This window comes from Lampetra fluviatilis, chromosome 25 (genome assembly GCF_964198595.1).
Source record: "Lampetra fluviatilis chromosome 25, kcLamFluv1.1, whole genome shotgun sequence".
NCBI classification, from domain to species: Eukaryota; Metazoa; Chordata; class Hyperoartia; order Petromyzontiformes; family Petromyzontidae; genus Lampetra; species Lampetra fluviatilis.
This window is the reverse complement of record NC_136299.1, coordinates 565,869-585,521: the sequence shown is the minus strand read 5'-3', so window position 1 is coordinate 585,521 and position 19,653 is coordinate 565,869. Positions and strand designations below refer to the sequence as shown.

The window sequence follows — 19,653 nt, the reverse complement described above, 5'->3', positions numbered from 1 at the left end:
CTGTCCGTCTTATTTGTGGCTGCACTCCTGATCTTTACATCAGCTCGCAGTTCTTGACACTGTACCAGTACTTCTCTCGTATTCTTTTCCTTGGCATATTTGTTGGTTTTCTGACAAATATGCACTCTGCGTCATAAGTCCTAGACATACTTGGGGCATGTCGAGCTGTTAGATTATTTCTCTTCAGCAGAGCCACTGGCACGTTTCTTTTCTTTTGCAAGGATGCCATAAAGAACTTTCTCCATAGTGAAGATACTGCGATACTTTCTGTGGTAGTAGATTTCTGGAATCTGTCCCTCAGGAATGTCTTTTGCCATTTCCAAAACTGGTGCATGATTTTGTATCTGAGCTGCCCTGAGCAGAGTTCTCCAGGAGTAACCACTTTGTGGTGACACCAGCTTATCTGTCGCATCAAAACAGTGGCTGATGCACTCCAACCATGGTCGCTTTGGTAGTGGGTTGTTGCTTGCTTGTTCACCAGTGGCCATATTCAGTCGGTTTTCACCTGCATCATACAGTACAATCAGAAATCATTATTACTTTGATGCAAAACCTGAATTAATCTCTCAGTACTTTGGTTACACATTGACGGCAGCAGAGAGTTACAACCCAAAAGCAAAACTAACATTGCTTAAGGGTTAAATTAATCTTAACTAATCTTAACTAAATTAAGGAGAGTTACTACAGGTGAATAGGCAAAACAAATTCCTGTCCTTTTATCAGAATGAAAAATTACCAGATGAATAGACACAAAAATATACTTCTTTTTTTTGTGACTTTCCCCCATTCATTTATGCATATTACGTGTTATCTCATTAAATATGCACACTTGCATATTATGTAAAACACATTATTGACTTAGTAGATGAAGTCAGAACTTTTTGGTTTGTTTTAATATGATCAATAACTAATTGGTTTGTAATCTACAGAGGCTTTTGTCAAAATATAGTTTTTTCAGTTAATTATGTTAAAATACACTTGACACATGTTAAAAAACAAGATTTTTGCCTATTTTTTTTAGATATAATACCACGTAAAATGGAAATGACAAAAGATATCAAAAATCCCTCCGAACATTTCTAGCTATTCCAAGTAGGAAGCAGTATGTATAATTATGTGGCTTTACCTAGTATGAAACATGAGTTGTCAAACTCGGCATGAAAAATGTCATTTTGATAAAATCGCAATTCCTGTTCTGGCATTGTGCTGCAAGTAGCAATGAGATTTGAGCGTTATACTTGCGTTCCCCCTCTTATTGCCATAAGAGCAAAGTAAATAGCCATATATGACTAAGCTAGACATCTATTCCAGAGAATAAGCTTTTCAGTGATATGCAATACAACTAGGTTATTTGTTTAAATGTGGAGACAAATTGCGATGAAAGATGCTAAAAAACGCTAATTTAAGGCTTTGTTTACTTGGCGAAGTTTGTATAAAATCGTAAAAACTAACTATTTATAAAATATAAATAGTTAGTTTTTATGATTTTAATCGTCAATTATTACCAATAACAAAGTTATTGGTATTAATTGTGTGCATGTTATGAAAGTTGACAATTTATAGAAGCAAAATATCAACAGATATCAAAATTGACTAACTGAACAAAATTAGTTATTTTTGCCTTAACTAATAATCTTAACAGGTACATACAAAATACATTGAGAGTAAAGTTAGCACTTGAGATATCTTTACTGAACATAAATAATACAGAACCACCAGTACTTGCCTCACCTGCCAGTAAATGATCATGAACAAACAAGCTGCTAGAAACAGAAGGAAAACAGATAGCGCCAATCTATTCCAGACTTCACTAAGTCACTGAAATTGAAGAACAAGCGTGAATACATGCAATAATATGTATGAAATACATGCCTTGGGGACAAACATCCATTTTGTCAATTATTTATTGTCTTAATTAACAGCAGATGTTTTGGAATGTTTTATTTGTAACGTCCGGGCAAATAGGCATGATTGCGATAGGTGCAAAAACAGGTTTCCTGCGAGACAAATTTAAACAGCTACTCATTTGTAAAGGTTATCACGTTTTATTTTACTTCTGTTGGTGTAACAAATAAAATGGCAACATTGAAGTGTTGCCACCTTGAGTGGTATCGATATCTGGTCTGGCACAAGTGTAGTGAGTTCTTAGAGAGACAGACGACGTAGTTGAGGCACACTCTTTTATTTAACCAAAAGGCGGTAACAATACTTGAAGGGGTAACGGCCCCTTCACCCGTGCTCAATGGGAAACACCCCTAGCACTATTCCCTGACTGTCCTATTCCCAGTCCTCCGCTATGAGTGCTAGGGGAGGCTATCTGATCCGGCCCTGGTCAAGCACGGATCCCGGCACCCAGCTAACCAGGCCGTGCTCTTACAAGAGCAGCGGTCCTGGAGCTCTTAGGGCCGCGCCACTGGCTTGCTCTGCTCGGCCCTGACAAGGACAGCGAGCCAGGGGAGTTCCAGGGCCTATTCTGCCGGTCTTCAGTCTTCACTGGTAAGCTTCTAACAAACTAGCCCCGAGCCCTTTGGCTCCCCGCCTTTTATAGGAATCCTCTCCGAGGGGTGGGGCTATGGGGGATCACAGCGCCCCCATGGCCCCCCAGAGTTAACCGATGCGGACGTGGATGTAGACACCCGTGTGTGGGTGCAGACACCCTTGTGTTTCTGTCCGCCTTTCTCCCCGTAACAACCCCTACATCACCCCCCCCTGTAGAGCCCACAGCTGTCCCGGCTGCGAAACCCCCCTCCCCAAAAGCCAACAACAATAAAGACGTAACACAGTCAACATGTGTGTGCCTCGTAACAATAACAAGGGTAACAAAAACAACCGACGGTCCCCTATAAATACCCCAACCCCAACATGCAAAGACATATGTACAGAGTGTGGTTTCCCACCCCCTCCCAAAAGGTGAGCGAGCCCCACGGCAGCGGAACATGCGCGGAAAGCAACTCACAACAACCGGCGCATCTTGGCGCGTGTCCGTGCAGCGGGCCCGTCACAAGGGCCCGACCCGGTCGGGCCGGTGGTGGGTGTTGACAGTTCAGGTGCACGGCCCTCCGGCTTCTCGGACGAGCCTGCGCTGACCCCCTCGGGGGAGGCTGGCGGCAGAGAGGGCGTCAGTCTCTGGACCCCTGAAGGCGGAACAGTTAGCAGCGGAGCAGAGGCTGATGGTGAACCCGCCCTCCAGGAGTCGGTGGACCCCCCACTTGTTCGGCCATAGTTGTGAGGAGAGGAAGCATGTGGCGCAAAGAACGGCTTCAACCGTGAAGGGTGGACGAACCACTGGCGCTTCCCCCACTTAATGCGAATACATTGGGGCCGCACAACCTGCACAATTTTCACGGGGCCCCTCCATGGTCACAACAGCTTAGACGAGGTAGCCAATGGCACCTGAGGACAGTGTAGCCATGCTCTGTCGCCCGGGTGCCATTCGTGCGTGTGCGACCGGCGCAATCTCAACCTTTCACTCGCCTTCTGGCGAGAGTCAGAGTTTTGAATAGCCGCCTCCCGTGCATCAGCCAACTTGAGGATATTAAGTTTAACATGGTCAGCCAATTTGAACTTATCATGCGGTGTGGAAACGCGCAGCTGGGTCGCGACAGGCGGGTCAACTTCACGGCCATACATAAAAAAAAATGGCGAGAATTCGGTTGCCGCGTGAGGAGCCATCCTGTAGGCTTCCAGAACCTCCGGGATCTGAAGGTCCCAATTGGTTTGGGACTCAGATACCTGGTGGGACAGCATGGACGTAATAGTCCTATGCAGGCGTTCTACCATCCCATCCGTTTGTGGGTGGTATGGGGAGGTACGAATTTTCTTCGTACCGAGAAGCTTGCACACCTCGTGTAAAAGGGAACTAGTGAAGTTCTTTCCCTGATCGGTCAACAACCGTTCCGGAGCGCCCTTGTCGAGGACATAGCCCTGGACAAAAGCCTCCACAATGGCTGCTCCCAACTGGTTGGCGAGGGGCCAAGCCATAGGCCATTGCGTGAAATATTCCACGCCAACCAGTAGGTACTTATTACCCCTAGGTGTGGAAGGAAACGGCCCCAAAATATCAAGAGCGATGAGCTCATTAACCCGGGTGACCGAAATAGACTGGAGCGGTGGGCTGGCTCCCCTTGCTGGTGGCTTCCATTGAGCACACTGGGTACAGGACTGCAAGAGATCGTCCACATCTCTTGCCATGCCCGGCCAAAAGAAATTAAGCTGGAGCATGGCAAGGGTTTTGTGGGTGCCCAGGTGCAGGAGCCGCTCATGAGCAGCCCATACAGCCTTACCCCTCAATGTGGAAGGCACCACCAGCCTCTGGCGGCGGATCGTCTCGTCTCAATGCATGAGGAGGCCCTGGCACAACCCCCATGAGTCAATGCCCGACCTCCCCTGACCGGATTCCCCTGCGCGACGCCGTAGCGCCAAGAGGGAAGTATCCTCCATTTGGAGGCGCCCCCACTCCACACCTGACAACCCCAGTAGGGAATCTTTCCCTCCCATTTCAATAGGGCCAATGCTCGAAGGTACCTCAGCGGCGGCAGCAAGGACCCGATCATGGCCGTCGCTCGTAGATTTGCAGCGCCCCGAGCCCAGGAGACAAGTGCAATCCGAAGTGGCCGGCAGGCGTGACAGGGCATCGGCATTAGTGTGGCGAATCCCCTTGTGATATGTTGTTTCAAAATAGAAATCCTGAATGATCTCCAGCCATCGGGATAATTGCCCTATGGCTGGTCAACACGCAAGGCATACTGCAATGCCGCATGATCTGTACGGACGGTGAAATGCCGACCGTACAGATATGGCTGGTACTGTTGAATAAAGAACACAATAGCCAACAGTTCACGGCGGGTGACGCAGTATCTTTGCTCGGCAGGAGACAATACTCTACTACCATAAGCCACTACGCGCTCCACGCCTCCAACAACTTGGGAAAGCACGCCCCCAATCCCCGTATTGCTCGCGTCCGTGTCGAGCAAGAAAGGTTTAGAAAAATCGGGGTAACTCAACAGTGGGGCCCCCACCAAGGCGTCCCGAAGAGAGTTAAAGGCGGCCTCCTCTTCTGGCCCCCAATGAAACTTCACCCCCTTTGCCGTTAGGGCATGTAACGGCTTAGCGATGGAAGCGAACTCTGCGACAAACCGCCAGTAATATGAAGCAAAACCGATGAAACTCCTAACCTACCCCACTGAGGTGGGAGTCGGCCAGGAGCTGACACAACGCGTTTTGGCGGGATCGGTTGAGATACCTGACCTTGGTCTCGGAAAAGACAATTTCATGAGAGCCCACAGCGTTGTAGCAATGATCGGCAACGGCGGAAAAATCAGTTTTGCTGATTCAACCAGTCTACACAACAAAGACTCATTCCTGGCAGCGGTTTCAGCCGCACCACCTCTACATAACAAAAGGCTCAGTCCCATTAATACGCACCTTTACATCAGCCGCACATTAACAACTCTTGGAACCTCCGATTTAAACCAGTCTACACAACAAAGGCTCATTCCTAACAGCGTGCTTCAGCCGCACCGAACCTCACAATAATAATATCCAGGGCCTACCTTGGCTCCTCCCACCGTCAACCAGTATATATACAAGGACTGTTTTCTTGGAATTTCTCTTACTTGATACAGCTATCGTGCTGTGACGGTTCCACCTGAAGATGGAGGCTTGTGTTGCCTCCGAAACGTCGTGATTTTTATTTTATTTTTATTTTACTTTTATTAATTTTAATTTTTTACCGATGTAGGGGTGTTAGAGAGAGAGCCCGTTATGCATGGCAGCTTATGGCAAACAAACACAGTGGGGGCGGGGCTACGTGAGTGCACGGGGAGGTGCTCTCTACGACGTCCGCGCCAGGCACCCCGGGGGGGCCCCACCCCTCAGCGGGGGGTTGGGTATAAAAGGGGATGTATCGGAGGGCTCGGGGTTCTTGTTAAGCTAACCAGTGAAGACTGAAGACGTCTTAGCTAGAGCCCTGGACTCCCCTGGTTCGCCGTCCTTATCAGGGCCGAACAGGACCGAGCCAGCGGCGTGGTCCCGAGATCCAGAGCCGGTGCTCTTGTCAGCGCTGGTCTGGGACTCAGGGTACCGGGCCCGACTTACCAGTGTCGGGCCAGATAGCCTCCCCTAGCCCGTTAGAGGAGGACTAGGAGGCAGGCTAGGAAGTAGCTAGCGCGTGTATCCCCAGCTAGCCGGGTGAGGGGGCCGACACCCCCTCTAGTGTTGTATGCCAGAACCGTGCTGTGTGAATAAAACCCGTGTGCCTCCAACTCCGGCGTCCAAGAGTCGTGAACTCTATTACATCTGGTGTCAGAAGTAAAGATCTACGAACATGGACACGCGCCGGACAGCTCGAGTCGGGGTACTGGAGGGGGAGGACACCGTTGCAGTCGGGGAGCCCGGGACGGCTGAAGAAAACACGGAGCAGTCGGGGTCGGATGCGTCCACACCGCAGCAACAGGAGAATGGAGAGCCGTCGACAGAGGGGCTGAGGCAGGCGCACGCTAAGCTGGCGGAGCTGCTGTACGCCGCTGCCGCCATGCTGGACCAGATCACACAGCTGGGGGCTGCTGGACCGCCACGGCGGAAGAGATTTGCGCCATCGACCATCAACGGCAGCAGGGAGCGGGAGTACGGGCGGACCGGGGCGGTTCGGGCCATCTCGACCATCCATCGTCTTCGCCAGCGCTCCCGCGCTGTTACAACTGCGGCATCCGGGGCCATGTCGCCTCGGGGTGCCTCTCTCCTCGGCAGCAGGGGACGACACCTCGACGGGACGCCGGCCCTCTTCCCAAGCTCCGTCATCATAACCCGGCGAGTCGCGGCACCCCTCATGTTTGGCCCACGCACACGCCCGTCACACACTCAAACACCGCAGCGAATGGGGGATCGATATCGCGCACCATCGCACCAACACGCACCACTCTGGGTACTCATATCGAACCCAGCCAGTGGTCCATGTTGGCCCATCGTGTTGTAGCCGCATCATCGGGGTCGTCTGCCGTTGTGGGGCACATCGACGGGGTTGAGGTGCGCATCCTGGTCGATACGGGAGCATCGGCGACCATTATTTCGGAATTGATTTACAATATTCTCCCTGTCCAGAGCCGTCCTTTTATGCCCGTTAACGTGCCATTCTATGCTGCTAATGGGGGCTCACTTGGCATCATTGGACAAATTCGAGCCAAAATTTGTATCGGGGATATTAAATTGTCTGGGCCGATTTTTGTTTCCTCCTCGCTGGCGGTTCCGTGCCTGCTGCGGATGGACTTCCTGGCCAAAATGCCGATTAGGATATTAATCGACCAGGGATGCATTGAGCTCCCATCGGGCCGACGCATGGCGTTTCTGCCATCTCCCGTTACGAGTCGGATGGCGTTCGCGACGGTGCCGGCGTTCGTAGATAGAACGGTGCGCGTTCCTCCGGGGGCACAAATGTTGATTCCTTTGAAACTTCGGCGGCCCTTCGCTAAGGGCATTGGGGCCCAGGGGGTTCTGCTGGGGCCGTCTAGGGCCGGGGTTAGTGGACCTCATTTACTTCCGGCCCAGACCATAGTAAGAGGGGACGGAGACCCCTTCATCGCGGTCCTCAATGTGGGCTCGCAGACGGTGGTGGTCCCACAGGGGACCGTGCTTGCTCACGCAACGCCGGTGCCCTGTGAGGAACCCGTCGCGAATCACGTGAGCGCTGTCCCAGCGCCGCGACCACATTCGGACAGCGATGAAGGATGGCTCGAGGCGCTTTGTGCGGGATCGACGGACCTGTCAAATTCAGAGCGTCAACAGCTTAAAACACTACTGCGGGAATTTTCCGACGTTTTCAGTCGGGACAAATACGATTTTGGCTGCACTCATCTGCTGCGTCACCATATTGATACGGGTGACAGCGCGCCAATACGCCAGAATCCTTTTCGGTTAAGTCCCGCCGAAAAGGACCATGTCAAATCGGCTGTTGATAACATGTTAGCCGCCGACATCATTTCTCCTTCCACCAGCCCTTGGGGAGCGCCGATCGTCCTAGTTAAGAAACAGGACGGCTCGTTGCGGTTTTGCATTGATTTTCGGCGCCTTAACAAAATTTCGGTGGCCGACGCATACCCGCTCCCACGGATGGACAAATCGCTTGACGCCTTGGCGGGAGCGCGATTCTTCTCCACATTGGATTTACTTTCGGGATTCTGGCAGCTTCCTCTGGACGATGATTCAAAGCCTAAAACTGCTTTCCGTACACCGCACGGCCTGTTCCAATTAAACCGGTTGCCGATGGGACTCCACTCAGCGCCAGCAACTTTCCAGCGTTTGATGGAATTAGTTTTGGCTGGATTGCAATGGGACTCGTGCTTGATTTATTTGGATGACGTTATCGTCTTTAGTAAAACATTTGACGAACATCTCCAGAGGTTGCGGGCGGTTTTCAAAAAGATGCGGGCTGCTAATTTGAAATTCAAACCCCAAAAATGTCATCTGTTACACGAATCGGTGCGTTATTTGGGACACATCGTGGGACGCTCAGGTATTGCTACCGATCCCGCCAAAACGCAGTGCGTCAGCTCCTGGCCGACTCCCACCTCGGTCGGAGAGGTCAGGAGTTTCATTGGCTTCGCGTCCTATTACCGACGGTTTGTCGCAGATTTTGCGACGATTGCGAAACCCCTACACGCTTTAACATCAAAAGGGGTTCGGTTCCACTGGGGACAGGAGGAGGAGGCTGCTTTCCGCTCCCTTCGGGACGCTCTGGTGAAAGCTCCTCCCTTGGTTTACCCCGATTTTTCTAAGCCCTTTTTGCTTGACACCGATGCGAGCAACACGGGTATTGGGGGCGTGCTTTCCCAGGTGGTTGACGGCGTGGAACGGGTGGTCGCGTACGGTAGTCGGGTGTTGTCTCCTGCGGAGCAAAGATATTGTGTCACCCGTCGGGAACTGTTGGCAATTGTCTATTTCATCCAACAGTATCGCCCATATCTGTACGGTCGGCATTTCACCGTCCGCACAGATCATGCGGCACTACAGTACGCCCTGCGAGTTCAACAACCATCGGGACAATTGTCTCGATGGTTGGAGATTCTCCAGGACTTTGATTTTGAAACCACCTACCGTAAGGGCGTTCGCCACACCAATGCGGACGCTCTGTCGCGCATGCCAACCACCTCCGAATGTGCATGCCTCCTGGGGTCTGGACGTTGCAGGCCTCCGGGGGACATATCGGTTCCGGTCTTGGCGGCTGCCGACGACGACGAAAACATTGATTACTAATTCGATCGCACAACAGGGAAAAGATTCCCTGTTGGGGTTGCCCGTCACTGAATGGGGGCGCCTCCAGATGGAGGATACCTCCCTCCTCGGGTGGCGTCGTCGCGTCGGGGGTGCTGCGCGGGGGAGGGGTTATGCCGACGCATGGGAGATGGTGCAAGGTCTGCTGATGCATTGGGACGGGAAATCTCATCGACACCGGCTGGTGGTCCCTTCTGGGTTGCGGGGCAAGGTGGTGTGGGCCGCTCACGAGCGCCTCCTACACCTGGGGACCCAAAAGACCCTCGCCTTGCTCCAACTTGATTTTTTTTGGCCAGGCATGACGAGGGATGTCGGGAATTTATTGGGGTCATGCCCTCGGTGCGCGCAACGAAAACCGCCAGCACGGGAGTCTAACCCACCCTTGCAATCAATCAAAGTGTCCAGAATAAATGAGCTTGTCGCGCTGGATATTTTGGGCCCATTCCCCGCCACCCCCAGGGGCAATAGATATTTGTTGACTGGTGTGGAGTATTTTACGCGCTGGCCTATGGCCTGGCCCCTTGCCAATCAGTCGGCAGCAGCCATCGTGGAGGCCTTTGTTCAGGGATATGTCCTGGACAAAGGTGCTCCAGAGCGGCTGCTGACCGACCAGGGCAGAAATTTTTCCGGCAAACTACTCCAACAAGTCTGTGAGCTCCTGGGCACAAAGAAAATTCGTACCTCCCCGTATCACCCGCAAACTGACGGGATGGTCGAGCGTCTGCATCGCACCATCACGTCAATGTTGTCACAGCAGGTTTCGGACTCACAGACCAATTGGGACCTGCAAATTCAAGGGGTCTTGGCGGCATACCGAATGGCCCCCCATGCAGCTACGAGATTTTCCCCCTTCTACCTCATGTACGGCCGCGAACCTGACCCGCCTGTTCGTGCCCAGCTGCAGATCCCCGCGCCGCAGAGTAAAACTAAATTGGCTGACCATGTAAAATTTAATCTGGCCAAATTAACTGAGGCACGGGATGCTGCCATGCAAAACTCTGACCGCCGTCAGAAAGCGAATGAGCGGCTCAGACTGGGTCGGGCGCACATGCTGCAGTGGAAGCCGGGGGACAAGGCATGGCTGCACTGTCCCCAGGTGCCACTTGCTACCTCCTCTAAGCTGGTGCGGCCGTGGCGGGGCCCTGTGGAGGTGGTCGAGGTTTTGCGACCGCAGTGCGTGCGCATCAAATGGGGGAAGCGGCGTTGGTTCGTGCACCCCTCTAGATTAAAACCCTTCGTTGCGGTACACATCCCCACTTCACACACGCGTGGCCAAACATGTGGGGGGTCGACCGACTCACTGGGTCCGTCTCCGTCGCTCTCACCTAACGCCTTGCCGGCTGTGCCACCTCCAGGTGCATCAGGAGTGACGGGCTCACGCCCGATCACCCCTCCTGGGGATGCCAAGGGTCACGCGGCGTCGGATGAGGACTCACTCCGAGACGGACAGTTGCCACCTGACGGTCCGCCACCCGGGGTTACCCCATGTGAGGGGCCCGCTGCAAGGACGCGCGCTAAAATGCGCAGACTGTTGTGAGGCCGGAAGATGTGTACATAGGTTGTGTTCATTGTGTGTTGTGTGGGTGGTGTGTTCCCGGCTCATTGGATGTACATATGTTGGGTTCGCCATGTGTTGTGTGTGTGGTGGGTTCCCTGCAAATTGTATATAGGCTGTTTTTACGGAATTCGTATTTATTCGGGGGGGGGGTGCGTCGGGTTGTTTTCTCTTCTCGCTGTTGCGTTCTTGTTGTGTTCTTGTTGTTGTTCTTGTTATTGTTAAAAAATAGTGAGGCACACGCGCGGTCAGGGGGTAAATGCGCTTTTATTGTCATTTTTTTTGTATGTTGGCAGCCGGGACGGCTGCAAGCTATGCGGGGGGGGGGGGTGATGTAGGGGTGTTAGAGAGAGAGCCCGTTATGCATGAGTGCACGGGGAGGTGCTCTCTACGACGTCCGCGCCAGGCACCCCGGGGGGGCCCCACCCCCGGGGGGGCCCCACCCCTCAGCGGGGGGTTGGGTATAAAAGGGGATGTATCGGAGGGCTCGGGGTTCTTGTTAAGCTAACCAGTGAAGACTGAAGACGTCTTAGCTAGAGCCCTGGACTCCCCTGGTTCGCCGTCCTTATCAGGGCCGAACACGACCGAGCCAGCGGCGTGGTCCCGAGATCCAGAGCCGGTGCTCTTGTCAGCGCTGGTCTGGGACTCAGGGTACCGGGCCCGACTTACCAGTGTCGGGCCAGATAGCCTCCCCTAGCCCGTTAGAGGAGGACTAGGTGGCAGGCTAGGAAGTAGCTAGCGCGTGTATCCCCAGCTAGCCGGGTGAGGGGGCCGACACCCCCTCTAGTGTTGTATGCCAGAACCGTGCTGTGTGAATAAAACCCGTGTGCCTCCAAGTCCGGCGTCCAAGAGTCGTGAACTCTATTACACCTACGTGACTTTACCGAAAAAACCTAAGAATATAAAACCATGTGTTGTGTCAAATTGTTGGGAGACAAAGGCGGTTAGGAGTCTCTGGTCCTATGGAATACCTATTATCTCGGTTGTGTGTGATTGACCTATTTTGCCTTGTATCTCTTTTGACTTACCCTAGGTCTAATACTTCATGATTATTATTTGGTTTATGTTTAACCAAGATTCGTGATCTACCATAGTTTTTACCACATGTATTCCGAGGGTTTTATTAACCTTTGTTCCCTGTCTGTATCCATTGATCCGTGCTTTAATTCTCGAGTTCTATTTTGATATCCTGAGGTTGGAGATGTAACTAAGTTTTCACTTAAGCTTTCTTGACTGCCGGAATTCATATTCCTTGGTTCTTTTGGTAAAGTCACATAGATAGAAAGATACAATAAGAAACAATATATGAGGTGAATAAGGGTGAAATAAAATAAGTAATAATACAAGCCACTAATGTAGACTGCAGTCGATAATGTCGATTGATTTTTGTCGCTAAGTTTCGAACTTTTACCGTTAAAGAAAACGCCATTTGTAATGTCCGTTTGCCCTGTGAACTGTCCAAAACGTCCGTGGAGGTCGTATCATATGGTCCTTTGGCAATCTGGAGATTTCCCAGATCGTCATTAACCCCCCTTTGCCCCAGAGTGTATTATTTAATGGCGCTTTATGACCTCCTCCCTCCAGTTGCTTTAATATGGCAAGGCAGCTGGGTGTGAGGGGTGGGGTGTACCTCACCCTTTCATGCCCCATGCTGACCCTATATATACAACAAGGTTTCGCGACACATTCATATTTACGCGATCTAACCAAAAAAATAACTCAATTATGGACATAAATATAAGCAGACAATTCGACTCTCTTCTGTGCATCGAAACTGGTCCAGAGTTTTTGCTTCATGTTGAACACCGCTAAAACGATGCACTTCAAGAAGGAGGCCGGGTGACTGATGGGGATGTGTAAAAACGAGTGCACATTGTGCGTGGCAGGCACAGATGCATGATGGAGACGTAGCGCCCATTTAATTAATCTTGCGCGTCAACAGCATTACCGCAGCAGGGCGTTGGCTCACCTGATGAGCTCTCATGAAGTCAAACAACAACAACAACAACAACCGCCATTCGCCACTAAGTGGCGGTGACGTCACCACGACGCTTGTGCCAGGCCATGTGCACTCTGAGGCCACGTGAAGTGTCGAACGCCCGCTGGCAGGAGGTCACGGGGCAGACCCAGGTGCCACGGGTCGACTGACCGAGATGACCGAGATGACTGGCTGATGCACCACCTGTGCCCCCTACTGTGCCGACTTGCTGTGCTTTAGCCACCCGGCGCTCCGCTCGTTGTTGTGAGCGTCGCTCCTCCGCCCTCCGTTGTTGTTGGAGGGCGACTGCCTCCAACTGCCCAGTAGCGTCCTTCACGAGCCTCCTCCACTGAGGCCGATCTTGACACCGCTGGTACCAGTCATAGGCAAGTCCACTCAGCTCCACGTCCTCCTGTACCACATCACTCCATCTCTTCTCTAGCCCGTGCCGCGCCCGTTTAGCCCCCTGGATCCGGCCGAACAAAAGCTGTTTAGGCATGCGGTGGCTGGGCATGCGGGCTACATGACCCAGCCAACGCAGCCTTGCCTGCCGGAGGAGCTCACTGATGGGACTTTGCCCAGATCTTTCAAGGACTTGTGAGCTCCTCACACAATCCAGCCTGGTTAAACCCAGGATGGATCGTAGGCAGGCCAGCCTAAATGTTTCCAACCGGCGAAGATGCTCCACTAGGGGGGTCCACGTTTCGCAAGCGTAGAGAAGGGAGGGAATGACCGTGGCCGAGAAGACCTGAAGCTTCGTGCGGAGCGACAGACCAGGTAGCTTCCACACAGCGTTACGCAACCGATGAAAAGATATTGCCGCTCGACTGATTCGGAGTGAGACCTCTGCTGATAAACTGGAGCCGGTCATGAGCACACTGCCCAGGTATGGGAAACTCTCCACTCTCTCCACTACTGCCCCATCACCGATTGGGAGTTGTGGGGGTGGAGTGCCCGATGGTACAAAATACCCAGGCAGGTGCTTAGTTTTGGTGGGGCTGATGGTAAGGCCCCACCTCTTAGTGGCACACTCCAGTCTCAGCAGCAGCGTCTCCAACTCCTCTTCTGAATGAGCAGCTATTACCAAATCATCGGCATACATTACGTGGTTGACCAATAGGGAGCCATCCCTTGATCGCACCCGGGCGTCGATCAGCCTCCCATTATATCTGTACCAAATGGTAATTTCCCCGGTACAGCTATTGAAGGCTTCACGAACTACGCAGTCGAAATAGATGTTAAATAATGTGGGAGCCAGAGGACATCCCTGTCGCACCCCAAGGTGTACAGGGAAAGGCTCCGACTCCCGGCCACGTAGTTTTACCCGGGCCCGCTCACCATCATGAAGGTCCTTAATGATCGTGAGCAGAGGGTCAGGGACTTCGAAAGCACGAAGAACAACCCAGAGCCCAGTCCTACTGATGGTATCATAGGCCTTGACCAGGTCAATAAAGCAGAGATGTAGGTCTTTTTGGAATTCCCTACACCTCTGCTGTAGCAAACGGACAGAAAATATGGCATCTGTGCAGGACCGCCCTTTCCTGAAACCGCATTGGGGCTCCGCAAGCCTCTCCTCAGCATGCCTAGCAAGGCGATGTTGAATAATCCTTGCCAGGACCTTACCCGGCACACTGAGGAGTGAGATGCCCCTGTAGTTGTTACAGTCGGTACGGTCCCCCTTCTTAAAGAGGGGGACCACCAGGGCATCCTTCCAGTCCTGCGGAACCCGTCCAGTGGTCCAGACTGTTGTTATGATGTCATATAGGGCAGTCTGTGCACAAACGCCACCCTCCCTCAGCATTTCGCTTGGGAGATCATCTCTGCCCGGTGCCTTCCCTGGTCTCAGACTCCGGATCGCCCTCAGTACTTCCTCAACAGCTGGTACCTCAGCCAGCCACTCACAGGGGGTGACCTCTTCTAATATTTGAGGCACCGCAGCCTCAGCAGGGTTATCCCCACTGTGCCATGATGTTTTCCTGGCTGAGAGATTTTCCCTCCCCCAGGACCTCACAGAAATGCTCAGCAAATCTGCAAACCTGTTCCTGGGGGTCGGAGATTGGATCACCGTTTTTTCCTCTAATGATGGTAATAGGTGTGGCGCTACAGGTTACTTTTTTGATGGAGTTAAATAGTGATTTGTGATCGCGGGCTACTGAGGCAGACTCCATCTCCTCAGCAACCCGCGACCACCACCCATCCTTGCAGCGCCTCACGGCTCTCCGAACCTCCGAGCGAAGACTGCGGTAAACCTCCTCATTCTCTGACGTGGGATGCTGTAGGCGATGAGAGTGGGCCTGTCGCTTTTTCTCAATTAACCTGAACACCTCCTCCGTCAGCCAGGGTTCCCGGGGAGGTCTGGACCGCGTACCCAAAGCAGCCATTGCAGCTGCATGAGTCACAGTCTTAAACCTCGCCCATTTACCCTCGACATCAGGTGGAGTGGGGGACGATGCCAACCCCAGCTGCAAGCGATGATGAAATTCTCGCTTGCAACTTTCATCAGCTAACTTAGACCAGGCCACTTTTGGTTGGAATGGGATCCTGGGTGTACACCCACCACCGGAGTGGAAGAATGGCAGGCGCATCTTACAGATGACTAGTCGATGGTCAGAGGGCAGATCAGCTCCACGGTAGGTCCTGGTGTCAAGGACATGGGCTCGCATCCGCTGGTCCATCACTATGTAGTCCAGCAGATGTTCTTGCTTGGACCCGGCATGCATCCATGATGTTGTGTGGATGCGCCGATGCCGGAAGAGCGTGTTGGTAATTACAAGCCCATGGGCTGCACAAAAATCTAGCAGCCTCCTACCGTTATTATTGAGCTGATCTGGCCCATGCCTTTCAATCACTCCAGACCAGGTGCCAGCATCATGACCAACTCGGGCATTGAAGTCACCCAACAAGATGACTCTGTCCCGAGTGGCCACTTTAGCCAGCACCTGTGACAGGAGGTCATAGAAAGCGTCCGACTCATCGGCTTTACCTGCATCCCTCCACGGATGTTCGTCTTCGGTGGGGGCATAAGTAACCACGACCACCACTCCTCGCCTCTGGTTGATGGGAAGGCGAGCCCAAAGTATCCTGGGGCTTACAGCTTCCCACACCTCACCGCCACGCTCCCACGCCCCCTTCATTCTTTTGTTCAGAAGAAGAGCCACACCCTGTTGTTTGGCAGTCTCCTGCCCCGAGTAGAGGACTGTCCACCCCTCATGGTGGCAGGAGCCAGAACCGGTCCACCGGACCTCCTGAATGCCACAGAGATCCAGGCGGTACCGGTCCAGCTCCCGACAGAGGAGTGGCAGCCTCTCCTCCGCAGTGAGCGTTCGAACATTCCACGTGGCCATCCGCAATGGTTTTTCGTTGTTTCTGGAGGAGCCCCGAGGGTGAAAATTCAATCTCCTGGCTCCGCCAAATGGGGTTTGGCCAGGAGACGTCATAAAAGCCTGACCCCCCGGGGCCTCCGGCACAAGCTTATTAATTACAGGTTTATGTTTAATTCGTAGTTTAGTGGTGGTTAATTGAAGGTGGAGGGGTTACCAGCCCCTCGCACCCGTCCAGAGCCCCCGTTTAGCCACTGTGGTGGTCACAGACACCATGAGGGGAGAGGCCAATAGGCATTGGCCCTCCCCCCACAGCACTGCCCACGACAGTGTTGCCCGTCCGGCACCGCGAGGAGGTAGGAGGTTGTTTTGAAGTCAAACGCACGCACACACACACACGTCTTGCATGCCGGAGGCCTGTCGAGCGTGCACACTCACAGATATGACGGAATTTTCCAGCATGCGCAGTGCAGCTCGGGTGCCTGCGTGACCACGGTATTGGGTGCTGCGTGACCACGGTATTGGGTGCCTGCGTGACCACGGTATCGGATGTGCGACGCCATTGATGGCTTGCGTCGAGCGCCGCGCACCGCGTTGTAGTCCCTGTGCTAAACCCTCGTGCCCGTCCCTCCGATAGAAACGATAACCCGAGAGAAGGAGGAGAGTCAGCAGCTGCGCAGGGAGAGGCAGGAGTGCCACGTGTCTCTGCAAGATGCACAGGTACGGCTCGCGGCACGCACGCATGCATCCCACCATCCTCAAGCACTCTAAAACTCCCGGCTCATCACCACAACCACTGCGTGCGTCCGCGCACACTGACCGCTGCCTCATTCTTGTGTACAGGTGGTACAGGTGTATGTAGCACGTTACCTGACCATGGTGCTGCGTTGGCAGTGGTGCACAAAGCAGAGTTAACAACGACAACTCAACGCGTTTTGGGCAATAACTCCGTAGCCTTGCACAACAATACATGAACATGAGGGGTGACATTTCGGGCCATGGTCCTTCTTCAACGCATGTGCTTAGAGAGGCAAGAGGACAGTGGATGATACGAATTGGAGACTGCATGAGGTCACACCATGGGGGCATGATTAGAATGATGTAATGCCGTGTTTTCTGAACATGTTAAGAATAGGCGTGTTTAGTGCAACTTTACATGCCTGCCGTACTTGGACGTGAACAAAAGGCCGACAGAGATAAGATATTGGCACTCCAAATGTATCGCTACAGAAGTATTACCGCTGCATCTAAGCTGGAGCCAAAGAGTGGCCAACCTAGAAGTAAGAAAAAGGTCGCACACAGAAGCAGACGGCCTGCTGATGAGACAGGCAGTGATGAGAAGGAAACTGGCACTATTTGGACAGATATGTAGGATGGACAATGGCAGGAAAAATTGGAAGGAACCGGACAGAGAGAAAGACCTAATGGAGAAAGGCTTTACGACGACATCAGAGATTGGTGCCTGAGAGATATTGCCACTACTGTGGAGACACTGAGAGAGTGGGAGGACAGACGTCTCACTCGAGGGAACAGCCGTGCAATTCATCTTCTTGGTTCTTTAGGTAAAGTCACGTAGAATTGAAATAATAAAATAATAAAAATAAAACATAATAAAATAATTCTCACGACGTTTCGGCCACAACGCAAGTAGCCGTCCTCAGGTGGAGAACAGGTCTGTCGAGGAGACAGAATATTATTTCAATTCACGTGACTTTACCAAAAGAACCAAGAAGATGAATCCCTGCAGTCACGAAAGCTTTAAATCGAAATTTAGCCGTGCAATTGTTTTCCGGTAAGGAATGAAGTGATTTTTTAAAGTGTAGTGTTCAGCATTTCGATTTATTTGGCAACTGCTGCTTACGGCCAACACCAGTAACGATTATCTGAACCGGTCCTGGGCCTCCCCTAGGCCGACTCAGCCTTAAATTAGTAGCTGGTGTGGTGTGTAAACATCACTACTAGGGAGACAAAGGCGGCGTGGTTCTGGCCACCCACCCCCTTCGTGTGCCGTGCCGTCCTTCGTAAGTACGACTTGCTAACAGGACTTGCCCCAAGAGTCTGTCAAGGCTACACGGGGGGAGATATTTGTCTTTGTGTGTTCGTGGCGTTGTAGTGATGCAGAAGCGCGCGTGTTTCCGCAGGTACGTCTGGAGGCGTGCGAGCTGTCGCGAGGCAAGCGAGCGGCACGCGACGGCACCGCCGAGTTAGAACAGAATGAGACGAACGCAGTGCGACACGCACAGCGGCACGTGCAGGTGCCCGCCGTGAGCCCCCGCCACTCGCGCGCACCCAGCCACATGGGGCTTGCTTACGTGGGAGTCTCTGCACGCTTGCTACCTCATACCAAATTGTGAAAACTGAAGTTGAGTTTTTTTAAGGCGTGTCATTAAGTGCCACACGTCTTGTCTAGTCCAGTACCCCCTCCTTCGGTATTTGAAGAGACTGCATCGTAGTCTGCGTGATGCTTCATAACTCACGCCGATGTCACCTTGCTCCAGGTGAGTAAGCCTGGATCTGCGAATACAATTCACGTGACCCACAAAGGCTAGTTTCTTGAGATCTGTGGTGATCCATCTAAACTAAACTATTTTTATTTTACCAGGGAAGGCCCACTGAGCTATATAGCTCTTTTTCAGAAGTAACCAAGCCACAAATGATCGCCCAACGAAGTGGCTTATCATCGTGTGAAAATTTACAGCAGCCAAATACTCTAAACGCGTGACGTTGATTCTAAATGTGGAATGAAAAAACGGAGTACCCAGAGAAAAATCCACGCGACTACAGGGAGACATGCAAACTCCAAAGATACACCTGGCGTCAGGGTTGGGATCGAACCCACGCCCTCCTGTATACTAGGCGAGGTAGTTAACATTTTTTACTGTACCGGCTTCTCCTGCCGAGAGAGGGCACGGATCCTCCTCGACACACCATCTGTGCATGATCCACCAACCCTCACTGCTGCTTCCACAGTGTTGGATGACAGACTGCCACGTTCATCATCACCACCCATTGCCTGATCAAATCTGTTATCTGCTAACGCTGCGGTGTATCGGTGCTCCTCCGGCGTTATAATTTCACACGGATTGTTCGAGCGTAAGACAGATGCGACCCTGCGCGTATCCCAATTGCAGGTATTGATCGCAATCGATGGGTCGATTCATCATCCCACCCGATGTACAGGCCAGAGCGAGTTAGACCGCAATACCGAAGTTATCGGGTTTGTCCCCCAGATGGAGACGTTCGGTTTTGAGAAGGGAGCTGGTGCGTCTACCGGTCATCTCAGTCAGCCAACCCATGGCACCTGGGTCTGTCCAGAGACTTCCTGCCAGCGAACCTTCGATTTTTTACGTGGCCTCAAAGTGCACCTGGCCTGGCACATGGCGCGTATTGGTTTTGGTGTCATTACGCAGGTGTGGGCGTGTGCATGCATGTGCGCGTATCACACACCGCCACTTGGTGGCAAACGGCGGCTGTTGTTGTTGTAGTTGTTGCGTGACCCAGTGCTGGTGCCAGTTGTTATCGTGACTTCTCATACT

The 19,653-nt window shown here is 52.4% G+C and overlaps 1 protein-coding gene across 6 annotated transcripts in view; it reads left to right on the top strand.

The window, feature by feature from the left end:
- The window catches only part of LOC144941637 (Golgi integral membrane protein 4-like), a 50,408-nt gene that overhangs the window by 21,487 nt on the left and 9,268 nt on the right, over window positions 1-19,653 (top strand). For 5 of the 6 annotated variants that reach the window (XR_013639253.1, XR_013639252.1, XM_078867972.1 and 2 more), the window contains exons 7-8: window positions 16,755-16,837; window positions 18,259-18,372. Coding sequence is in view for 4 of the 6 variants with exons in the window: in XM_078867972.1 (XP_078724098.1) it covers window positions 16,755-16,837; window positions 18,259-18,372 (197 nt within the window). In the remaining 2 variants the exon portion in view is untranslated. The remainder of the gene's footprint in view (window positions 1-16,754; window positions 16,838-18,258; window positions 18,373-19,653) is intronic. The other variant, XM_078867976.1, reaches the window with a different exon arrangement.